This window comes from Mauremys reevesii, linkage group 1, assembly GCF_016161935.1.
Source record: "Mauremys reevesii isolate NIE-2019 linkage group 1, ASM1616193v1, whole genome shotgun sequence".
NCBI lineage: Eukaryota > Metazoa > Chordata > Testudines > Geoemydidae > Mauremys > Mauremys reevesii.
In genome coordinates, this window is record NC_052623.1 from 270699282 (window position 1) to 270711638 (window position 12357).

The following is a 12357-nucleotide window of genomic DNA, read 5'->3' on the forward strand; positions in this document are numbered from 1 at the left end:
ATGGGCTCTACAGAGAGCTCTTGGTCAGACAGAAGAATGTTAGAAGCTTTTGCCCCTCCGTTAGATTACCCTGTTGACTCTTGATGTCAGACTCTTCTGGAACCTGTTACTTCGCATGCTACTCACTATGGGGGTTGGGTGGAAATGCAGCTAACTGGTACAGTAAGAGGGTGCTTTATGAGCACGCCGTCCCAGGATGCCAGGTGTATGAGGAGAGGTCAAGGGTGTGTGCAATGTAAAAGGCCAGATCAAATCTGTTCACTGAGTGGTGGTCACCTGGGTTACATGGTGCGGGAGGCAAGATACCTGGTTAATGGTGGGATTGGGAATAGCCTGTTGGCAGTGTCCCTTAGGACATATGGTGTACAGCCTCTCCTGACCTCTGCATTTTCCAGCTTTCTTTTCTTCTTTCAGAAATTGCTGCTTTGGCAGATGAATTCCAGGCACACTTGGTGCCTGATGCTGGCTGCAAATATGACCAGCTGGTTGAAATTAACCTCAGTGAGGTGAGTCTTGTTTCATTACCTCGTTCTTCTTGAACATTTAGACGTGACTTTGTCCTGGATGAATAAGGAGCAAAGGTCTAACTTCATAGCACCCTACGGAATCGTAGGCACTTCATAGCTGACCTAAAAAGACACAGTGCCTGCCCAGAAGAGCTTGAGCTCTAAACTTAGATATGACACAACAAACAAGGGTGACAGACAGTTGGGGAGGTGGATGAAGCAAGGATGAGGCTTGACAGCAAAATGCTCATGTGATGACTCAATTCAATCAAGTCTTGGTGATGCTGTAAAGTTTTCTTTCTTAAACAAAAATAAGTAAATTCCAAAGCCTGTCTCCTGACTGACTCTCCAGAGCTGTCTGTCTTGTGCCATCAGGTATTTCCTTAACCAGAATTTAGGAGAGATCTCTTCAATTTGTTCACATCTTCCTGTTACTGAGGTGCCCGTAATGGAGAGCTCCATTTTAAAAGGACTCTCCAGGTCAAGAGTAAATCAAATATTTTTATAATTATTTTGATTATTGGGTAAAACAGGCATTTTATTTGGGGGGGGGGTGTGCTAAACATTACCTTTCTGGCCTTTGTGTAATCCCTCAGCTACTTGTCATTGTTTCTTAAAGCTGAAACCCCATATCAATGGGCCTTTCACGCCAGACCTGGCGCACCCTGTGGCAGATGTTGGCGCTGTAGCAGAAAAGGAGGGCTGGCCAGTGGATATTAGAGTTGGTGAGTAGCCTGTTTCCTGGTCTGCATTTTTCCTTGCTAACTGACTTGCTCTTGCCTCAAGAGGAAGTGGCTTGCCATCTCCGTTCAGTCTGGGCCTGCTTGACTCTCTCAACCACCACCTGTCTTTCCTTTAAACTTTCCCTTCCAAAGCCTGGTCTCCTTTGAGCCCCAAGAGTTGGTCATTGCCCCAACTCAGCATGACCATTCTAACACCTGCTGGCCTGTAAAGCAGAGCTTGATTCTTGTTCTCTCATTTTCAATATCATAACACACCAGCTGTTTTCTCTGTCACTCAGACTGCGGCCCTCAAAAGATTACACTTCAGTCTGGAGAAGTGTTACAGTGATCTGGGGTGTTTGGGAAAATTTCCCCTAACTTGTTTACTTTGTGCATTTGACAGCAGTCTGGTGTACAGCTAGTTTCCTGTGTTCATGTGATTCTCTCACATAGCAACAGGAGAGAGACAAACATGATTCAAGAGAATCAAGGAAGACCCAAGGAGAAAATGCTTTATAGCGAAACTTAAACTGAACAGATTGAGATCTTTATTTAAAAAAAAATGGACAGGTGACTTGATTAGTGTATCATTTCCTTCACAGGGAGAAAATACTGGGTACTAAAGAGCTCTCTAATCTAGTGGGGAAAGGCACAACAAAACCTATGGCTGGGAGCTAAAACTACGCAAATAAAACTAGAAATAAGATGCAGTGAGGGTGATCAGCCTTTGGAACCACTCCTGGGAAGTGGCGAATTCTCTAGTCTTGAAGCCATCCAGAGATGAAGTTATGCTTTTAGTCAGATTAAAGTTATTGGGCTCAATAATGGGGTAACTGGGTAAAAGTCTGTGGCCTGTGGTAGACAGAAGATCAGGTACTTCCTAGCTTTAAACTCTATGAATTTTACAGTGGTTATAAAACCAGAGAAATTGGCTGGGAGATTTGGTGCAGTACCTGAAACCACTCCTAGCTCTTTTGTTTTTGTATGTTGTTGGGGCTTTAGATTGGTGTCCCTGTGCTTTCTGCACAGATGGGTAGGTCTGGAGGAAAGGAACCTATAATTGGTAGTGAAATAACTGCTTCCTGTTTATCCATCAAAACCACACAGGTCTGATTGGCAGTTGCACCAATTCAAGCTATGAGGATATGGGGCGCGCCGCTGCAGTGGCAAAGCAGGCACTAGCACATGGGCTGAAATGCAAGTCTCAGTTCACTGTCACACCTGGCTCGGAGCAGATCCGAGCCACCATTGAAAGAGATGGCTATGTGAGTACGCACGCCCCCACCCCTTCGGCACATAACCGTCAGAGGAATGAGTCTTGAACTATTTTCCGGGAATGGCTTTTTTCCAAAGAATTTGAGGTCTGGAGGCAGGTGCTGGAGAGTTTAAAGTCTCTTCTTGCTGATCGCTAGAAGTCCTCTTGCTGTGATCACCCCACTGGTGCGCTGGCCGCCTTTCCTGCTCCCGATTATATGTAGGGGTTATCTTTAGGACGTGGGCCAGTTGCCACTACCCCACTATCTCAGCATGGTGCTCCAGTGCTCGAAACAGCAGGGCTGGAGCTGTGTGAAACTGAAGTAGCCAGCAGGGATTGGAGCTGCCTAAGGAGAGACGGCAGCATTGCAGACACACAGCCACTTCCCACTGCCAGAGTCACAGCATAAAAGCTCCCCAAGATGGCTTAGTGAGGCTGACTGAAAACTTTCCATCAAAACCAGTTGTGATGGGGAGAAAAAACTGTTTAGGCATGGGGGTGGGAGGGACGGCACAATCCATGTTCTGACCAGTTCCACAGCTTAATAAAATCCAAGGCTGTCCCATCCAAACTGGGACTGCTAGTGAACCTGCCACGTCAGCCTTCATTTTTGAATGTGTACACCTGTGTATAAACTCCCCACTCCACGCACCTGATACCTCTCCCAGCACTTCAGTCTTCACACTGCCCATTGCAATCTCTTGATGGGTATCCCAAGCCTCTGCATAACGACTCTGCCCACAACCGGTGGTTTTTGAACTGGTCCCTTGTTCCCCACTCCCAGTGTCTGTAAAATGCTTTGCTCCCAGGTATCCTGTATCTGGAAACCAGGGAGTGTACCAATAGTTAAGGGCTGGCTTCTGGTCAAGTGAACTTAGTACTTAGTGCAAGGTACTGGACTGGCAGGCAAAACCTTCTAAAACCAGTACAGGATGGGCAGCGGCAGTACAAATGCCCACCTCTCCTCCCCCAGGACCAATTTACAGCCTTTCCTGGATTAAACTCTCTCTATTTCAAAATGACTCAAATGAAGTGCACAGGAATTGAAAGGGGAAGCAAATACATGGCTTCAGGCTGAGGTGCCCTAGTTAGTGACGTCTCTCCTGCCAGAAACATGGCTACTACACGCTGAAAGGCTGGAACGCAGACTACTGGGTTGCTTTTTCTGCTGAGTAACTTTGTTCTTCTTTCCCTCCTCCAGGCTGGAATCTTGCGGGATGTTGGAGGGGTGGTTCTTGCCAATGCCTGTGGGCCATGTATTGGGCAGTGGGACAGGTAAGGGGGTATGAACACGAGAAAATCCCTTCTACAGGTTTATTTCGTATCACTGTTCATACAAACTGGTATCCTGAAGCACTCAATAAGACTGACTGGCATAGCAGAAGCTCTCAATATTAAGAGTACCAAGCGAATCAGCTGGTGCATTTTGGCCACAGATGATCGATAATAGGAGAGAAAGGAAGAGTTACAGGCAAGGGAACTTTTCAGCTGAGATTTAACACGAGGTTGGGGGGGATACTAGGAACTGGAGTGGGGAAGACTCTTGAGAAGGGGGGCAGAGGAAGCGAATAAAGAGAAAAGGTATGTGTGAGAGGACGGAGTTAAGGCTCTGCTGGGTTTTTGGCTTTTAAAACCAAAGGGTGACATTTGACCTGGATCCTGTGTTGTATAGGTGGGAAGAACCAGTGGCATGGGGGTTTGGAGAGTCTTGTGTTCACATCTTCAATCCGAAGGGTTGGAGTAGCGTTGCGGCCCATTCTTGATACCGTGTGCTGCTAGACTTCATTTGAGTAGCACAGAGATGTGGAGAGCTCAGCCTCCCATAAAATATCAAATATCACTGCTCAGCAGTGGCTCGTTCAGTGTTGCACACTATAACCTATGCTCCTGAGGGAATGTTAGGTCAGAGCACTGACCTGATCGCTCTCAAAGTACTGTGTGAGCTCTTCCACCTGGAGGATGCCACAAAAAACAGACCAAGGAGATCTTTAACATCTTCCTGATTCTAGAAAAATCTCTAGAAGCAACATACCATCTGGTGGCGTTAGCAAAGCACATTTGTTCCTCTGCATTTCTTTGTAGGAAAGACACCAAGAAAGGCGAGAAGAACACAATTGTTACATCCTATAACAGAAACTTCACAGGCCGCAATGATGCTAACCCAGAGACGCATGCATTTGTGACCTCTCCAGAGGTACAGTACACAGGCTGGCAGGAGGGAGCTGGACCAGTGGAATGACTGTGGGAATTCAGTTCCTGAGACTACATTGTCTTTAGAGGTCCTGCTTTCTGGGTGGGTTTGGGAAGAGAAGTTGGAAGCCCTGATATGGACTGGACTTGACCATGTTCCAAATGCTCTGGGATGTGAGAAGAGGCCCCTGAAGGCCATTGTAAACTTCGGCTTTGATTCTCTCAGTATAAGATGCTCACTGAGAAATCAATAGTCTGGTTGCCCAAAGAGCTATCAAGATGAATTCTTGGACCATCTACAATCCCCAAACAGATTCTAAATCTTGCTGTAATTCAGGGGTGGTAACTTCCTACTCTACCTCATAACTACATTGTTCAATTAAACTTGTTTATGTAGTCCTTTAACTCCGGTCTCTTCAGTAGCCCCAAAACTAATTTATCTTGGTCTGATTTCATTTCACTGTGATACTCCAGACAAATACATTTGAGTTCCCATCTCCCTGCAGGCACCGCCCCTATTGCTGGTCTTGGAAGCACTATGACTTCTATGTCTGAGACTTTAATGTCTGGCAGAGTTGGGGGTAGGACTTTAAAATCAGAGAGCTGAAGTGAGCAAAACGTATTTTTACGACCGATTGTATACTTTCTCAGATTGTCACAGCCCTGGCTATTGCGGGCACCCTGAAATTTAACCCTGAGATGGACTTCCTGACTGGAGCCAATGGGAAGAAGTTTAAACTAGAAGCACCTGATGCAGATGAGCTGCCCACACTGGTAATGTTTATCTTGTAGACTGACTTTCCACCAAGTGGGGATGAAGGGAGGCATGTAACATCAGTGAAAATGTATATTACTGCTTGATTAGATGTATTTTGGGGGTTACTGAGGGGAGAGGGGGCACAGAGGAAGAAAACTGGGTGTTCCTAATGGAAGACCTCTCCACTTGCTAACTTTATTCCCATTGTTGAAACGCAGGTTCTAACCTTATGTAATACAAGAACTTGGCTTGTTTTTCTTTCAAATGCTGTTGTGAGTGTGGTTGAGGAGAATGGTAGTGAACTCTCTCTCTTTCTTCTCTTACAGGAGTTTGACCCAGGCCAGGACACCTATCAGCATCCCCCCAAAGACAGAAGTGGGCAGCATGTAGATGTAAGCCCCACCAGCCAGCGCCTGCAGTTACTTGAGCCCTTTGATAAGTGGGATGGCAAGGATCTGGAAGACATGCTGATCCTCATCAAGGTCAGGAATGGGGGGTGGATTGGGGCTCAGATCTGAAAGGACTCCAAGTAGTTCTAGGACAGATCCATAAAGTAACTGTGGGATTTGGGTGACCTGACTTGGTAGAGAAACTGTGCAAGGTTCTAATGACCCACTTGGATTAGCAATTTTGACAAGTGTATAAAGCAGGTGTTCACTCCATCACAGAAAGGGTGGGTGAGTGATTTGTTTTCTTTGTGCTGATTTCTCTGCGCCCCCCCAACCCCAACCATAGTTTTGCAGGGTTACTTTAGAGGAAGTCATACAGCCCCATAATGCATTTAGCTGCATAACCATGGGGTGGTGATGTCTTCTTGACTTCCAGCTGCTCAATTCATATCCTGAAGCATAAGACTATGCAGGCCTTGTCATTTATTAGCCTACCTCAGCTAGTGCCACTTTTATTTACTATTCAGAGAAGTGTCTGATCCTCTTCTGAATCTCTCTGTTTGCACCAGTAATATCCTGCTGCAGAAGGCTAACAAGGGCACTTCTGTAGCATGTTCCATCTTTCCTGTTGTTCCTTTCTGGGAGAAGTTTTTATGCCTCAGGCACTTCCTTCCCTCCCCACCACAAATGCTTTATTTGTATTTCTGCTTTTCTTGTCCTGCATGTCATGGATAGAAGTCCCTTCACAAAGCTAAACGTTGCTCCCTATATTTTAATAGGGTGTGACAGATGGAGCTTTTTATGATTGCTCTAAAGGAAGAGAGAAATGAAGTCAGTGTGAATACCCCCAATTAGCAAGAGGAGTTCTGAAATGCAGTCCTTTACAATCTCTGCACTCCTCCTGGAGCATGTCCCCAATTCCCATTGGAGCAGGAAGTGAACGTTGGGTTCCTTAGTGGCCAGTGTTGTGATTTAAAGTGCTACCACCAGGTTGTGCTGTTCTTGTTTCATCCCAGAGCTTTTTGATGCTAGCCCTTAAAATCTGAATCCATGAAGGGTTCCTTTAACTAACACTCTGTGAGTCTGAGACCGGCAGCGATATTAACAATCTATCGCAGAGCTGTGAGCTCTATCCTTACAAGTCAAGAAGGGTTGGACCATCTCAGTACTTGGATTGGAGGTCTTCATAGAAAAACCAGGTGCTGTGGAAAGGGGGGTTGGTGAATCATCAGGTGGGCACTATTCCTTCTAATTCCTTACTGAACCAGTGCCCCACTATGAAGTTAAGGGGCACTGTGCTGCCTTTTGGATGAAATGTAACAGAGGAATTGCTTGCTTTTGGTTCCTAATGAACCCACTGCTGTGTGAAGGGTGAAAAAGTGGTTGGGTCAGGTGTCATGGCTCAATTCCAAATTGGAATTCTGCCTTTCTAAAATTCTTCCAGCAGTTTCAAATAGATGTTCTTCCCTTACCCTCCATTGCAGATGCAGAATGATTGCTGCATTTTGTCCCAGAGATGGCTGTGATTCCATATCAGGTGTGATGTCCCCACATACATGGCTTCTAAAGGGCTTTAGGATCCTTCAGAATGAAAAGTGCTCCAGAAATGCAAAGTCCTTACAGCACCCTTCCCTGAGTGAGGAAAGACTTTCTCTCATCTCGTTTCTTTTGCTGCACTCCAGGTGAAAGGGAAATGTACTACCGACCACATTTCTGCAGCCGGTCCATGGCTCAAATTCCGTGGCCATCTGGACAATATCTCCAACAACCTGCTGATTGGAGCCATCAATATTGAGAATGGCAAGGCCAACTCAGTGCGGAATGCATTAACCCAGGAGTTTGGGCCAGTCCCAGACACAGCCCGCTACTACAAGGTGAGAGTTCCTACCTTACCCTCTGATGTTAGAGGTGGATGTATCTGGATTTGTTATGGTGAGAGGCACTGGTGACTGCTTAGATCTCAAACATAGCTAACATAGCTGTCACTTTAAATGGATCACAAGCCTCCCCCCTCCCCCCCCCAAGCCAAAAGGAGGTTGTGAATTGACCTAGGAACATTTGGACTGAGTGGCTGGAGGGGGTTTGCTGAGTAGTGAAGGCATGTGAAGGCAGTCAGGGCAGAAACAGGCAGCTGGAAAGAGCAGCTGAAAGCACTCTCTGGCCCTGGAAGAAACCTAGGGAAAAGCTTTTGTGTAAGGGGTGCAAGCTGAACAAGTGTTCTTGGTGTGTTGAGCAAAAGGTGTTCCCTGCTGCTTGATTCCCTCTGCATTCAGAGACATGGGACGCTATAAATAAAGAATATACAAAACTGTATCAAAGAAATACCAGACTATCACCAATTTCTGCTCCCAACTGGAACATCTCCAGCTACCAAACTTTGACTAGCTGTCTGGTTTGAAAAGCTACAGAGAAGGTGCTATGCTTCATGCTATTCTGCCGAAGAGGTCACACCATACCTCACCACTTAACTGGCTCTTTACTAGTCCTCTCAGTGTTTGGGCTATCTCCAGGGATCCACTCTAGTTAGATCGTGTGGGGTAACTACTGTTTTCCTCTCCCTCTCTGGAGGAGAGAATACCTAGTGACCCAAAGCTTCTTGACCCAGAGCTCTCAAACTGAAGGGAGACACTGGAAATGCTGATCAAGTCCCTGCTGCCCTTATGAGCACAGTTGTGTCTTCAAGCTATGGTGGAATCTCTTCACTGGAGTTTGTTCCATCTGTATGATCAATCTGATTTGATGATATTTAGAAAATTATCAAACATTTTGCCCCCTCCATTCTTTGAAAACTTCTTGCTGAACTTGATGATGGAAACTGCTAGAGAAAATGCCCTTACTACCCTATCCCCATAGCTTAACAAGTGCCCATGGGTTAACTTCCCATCTGCCGGAAGAATCATGGCTCTCGGGAGCAGTTCCAGGAACGTGCCATGTCTACCTTATGTGGCCTCTGCTGGCAGGGTGGCTGCCACAGGACAGACAATTGCATTGGGAGACTATTCAGGAAGAGTTATGGTTGAAACTCCACCCTAAGCAATATCTAGGGTCTCCAAAATCCATTGTCCAATCAGTCCTCCGTGGCCAAGGATGACAATACCTAGCTCTTTTTATATAGCTCTTAATAGGATGGGAGACACATAGAAGCCCTCTGGGGGACGCTCCTCAGCAGATGTTTTTAATCCATAGAGCACTAAGGAATGGAAGATGTGTGACCATGCACAGGTGACCTTTATTTTGGCATATCTTAACTTCTGAGTGCTTGGCTTTGCAACCTTAATGCTCTCAATCATTTGTGTGTGTAATATAAAATTATTTGCATTGCTTTTGGTCACAGAAAAATGGCATCAAATGGGTGGTTGTTGGGGATGAAAACTATGGTGAGGGATCGAGTCGGGAACATGCAGCATTGGAACCACGTCACCTGGGAGGCAGAGCCATCATCACAAAGAGCTTTGCCAGGATTCATGGTAAGTACCACCACCAGCAGCTGGATACTGTGTGGTGTATAAGGAGGTTGCTTTATGGCTTGGAAGACCCATTTCCTTGACGTGTTCAGTACTGGAGGCCGGAAAGAGAACAGGATCTGCTGGAGCAAATCCATTGTCCATCTAGTCTGGTGTCCAGCCAGCAGTTAACACCTGATGCTTAACACATGATTAGCGTTGCTTTTTTCTATTAGCAGTATCTTATTCCAGTAACGCCTAAAGGCCGAAGTCAGGGTTGGGAGGCCATTGGGGTAGGCACTGAGGACACAGACGACCATCCCTCCTGCAGTGAGCTTGCAACCTAAAGATGTAGACCGACAACTGAAAGCAACTCCCTGAAAGTACAGTACAATGTCTCAGTTCTCCCTTTGCAAAACAAACCCATCCTGCTGCATTGACCTCCTGTGTCCAGCTGCCTGTCAGACTTCTTCAGTCAATGGTTGCCCAAGTTCTTTTTTTCTCCCATACTCTCATGGAGAATTCAGCCTTATTTTGGAAGACAGACAACCCCTGCCAAAAGTGTGTGAACTCTGCTGCTTTCCTCTCCCCACAACGATGGTGGGAGAACAAGTCCCATGCTTATCCCTGGGGGAGGGGATGAGTAACCCACATGCTCTAGCCTGCTCTGGCTCCAGTAAATCTGACACCTCCCCTCCCCATAGAGTGGGTATTTTCAGCTACATATATTTGAGTGAACAGTGCTCTGAGGAAGACATATTAAATAATGGACATTAACATAAGACTCAAATGATTAAATGCAATTTACCACCATACTTCAAAGATTGTGTCTTATCTTTCTCCTCTCCCAAAGTCACTGGTGGGTGCTCTAAACATCTACCTGATTGGAGGGAGTGTTGTATTCTTGAACCCAACATCTGTATACACAGGCAAATCAAAATACATGCTCTTCATCACTCCAATCCCATGAGCTCCCAGTGCCATGCTGACGCAAAAAGAACTAATGTGATCCTTATGTGTATAAACAGGGCAGTAGGAGTCGGGAGGTGATTTATCTCTATATATGCTTTATTTTGCCACACTGAGACGGCTTCAGAGCTTTATGCATTATTTCAGAAGTCACCATTTTAAAGAGGATGTTGAAAGAGCCACGAATGAAAGATTAAGCTCTTCGTATAGTACAACAGTGTTTCTTTCAATCTGTTTAGCTTATCAAAACAAGGATTGAAGTGATTTGATAAGTGTGAAGTACCTTCATGAGGGGAAAAAAAATCACATACTAAAAGACTAATCTAGCAGAGAAAGGGCTCAATGGCTGGAAGCCAATGGCTGGAAGCTAATCAAACTAAGAAAAGCACAACTTTTTAACGGTGAGGATGATTAATCACTGGAACAAACTACCCAGGGAAATGGTGGATTCTTCATGTCTTCAGGAGTGGATGCTTTTTTTGGCAGTTGTGCTTAGACTAAATACGAGCCATAGGGCTCAATACTGGGTTAACTAGGTGAAATTCTGTGACCTGTGTTGTATAGGTGGTCAGACTAGATGAGTTAGTGGTCCCTTCTGGCCTTATCTATGAATTCCTACACACACAGGAACAAGCTTCTCGCTGGGGAAGGTCCATTGAAGTCCACTCCCACAGGGATAAAGATGACTCAAAAAGCTTACAAACCATCCATATTATTATAAGTCTCTAAGTTATTATATTCCCGTCAATGTTTCTTGCCTGGAAAGCCATTAGAAGTACTCTTCTTAGAGACGGGTATGTAAGAAACACATGCTTCACTACTCGGCAGACTCAAGCAACAAAGGTGTGCAGGGGCTGAGGTGGGATAGCAGAGAGTGACTTTTAGATCGTTTGCAATTGGCTGTTTGAGGAGAGGGAGTTACTAAACCAATGGTGGTAGATATAATGCAATCATTCAGAAAGTTGTGTACCACTGAAACGCCACCTGTCTCAGTTGTTTCCATGTGTTTTTTGAAAATGTCCCTTAAACAGTCTCAGCTTTTTCAGTAGGATCTGCAATGGAACAGAGTTGGATGTGTCTCTGGATGCTTCCATGCCCAATTTCCTCACACTTCAGCCATGTTTTAAAGTTCAGTGTGTGCTGGATCTCAGATGTGTGACAGTACTCTTAAAGACCAGATAAAATGTTACCACACTGCCCCTAGAAAAGCCAAGCATAGTTTGGGGCAAAATTATAGAAGGATTGATGTCCTCTTTCATCAGCTGTAATAGATACACCAAGGCCTCCAAACCTGAACCATGCATTCCATGGTCAAGGAACTTTATATTGTAGTAAAAACATCTGCGAAATCTCATTACTTGCAAGATCTGAAAGTCCCTATATACTTAGTATCAATATTTGTACTTTTGCAGCGCCATGGGGCTCCAGCTGCACTGTGCAAGGCAATGTAGAAACACATGACAGCTGCTGATTGTGATATTCAAGTATCAAACAGTATGGTGGATATTCTTGTACCTCTGTGATTCTGAGCTTATGTGACGAAGTGGGACTGGTCTTACTGGGGGGCTGGGTACAGATCCTAAGTATCTAGCAGCAAAAGTCCATGCAGCAAATGCCTGACACTCTGTCTCCTAGCAACTGATGGCCCGAGCACCTTCCCTGCAAAGGTGCTGGCTAAAGGTGTTGGAGACAAAGGGGTCAGGTGACCTCCTGGCCCGGGAAAGAAGTGGAGGAGAGAGGAGGGGCCGGAGGGGGTTGGGCAGACTGGAGTTGGCTGGGGAAAAGAGGGGAAGCAGAGAGAGGGGGCTCTGATCCCCGAGGGGGGCTGTGGGGCCCCAAGATGGACCTAACGGGGGGATCCTGTTATCTGTGCCTGCAAGACCTGTGTTGGACTGTATTCCTGTCGTCTAAATAAACCTTCTGCTTTACTGGCTGGCTGAGAGTCCTGGTGAATCGGCAGGGAGCCTGGGGGTGCAGGGCCTGACTCCCCTACACTCCGTGACAGCTTATCCATCACATTCCCTGCAAACTTCCCTTCCACCTAACAATGCTCCTCCTTGTCCACTTGCCAACACTGTTGGGTGAAAGGGAAAAAATGAGGAAGATACTTTCCTGATGCTTGTCAG

General features: G+C 45.9%; 1 protein-coding gene across 2 annotated transcripts in view; it reads left to right on the forward strand.

Moving 5' to 3' along the window:
• ACO2 (aconitase 2) overlaps positions 1-12357 on the forward strand; it is a 31483-nt gene that overhangs the window by 17332 nt on the left and 1794 nt on the right. For both annotated transcript variants that reach the window (XM_039491226.1, XM_039491235.1), the window contains exons 8-16: positions 415-506; positions 1126-1231; positions 2336-2493; positions 3685-3758; positions 4566-4677; positions 5325-5447; positions 5757-5912; positions 7502-7693; positions 9154-9286. In XM_039491226.1, coding sequence (XP_039347160.1) covers positions 415-506; positions 1126-1231; positions 2336-2493; positions 3685-3758; positions 4566-4677; positions 5325-5447; positions 5757-5912; positions 7502-7693; positions 9154-9286 — 1146 coding nt within the window. The remainder of the gene's footprint in view (positions 1-414; positions 507-1125; positions 1232-2335; positions 2494-3684; positions 3759-4565; positions 4678-5324; positions 5448-5756; positions 5913-7501; positions 7694-9153; positions 9287-12357) is intronic.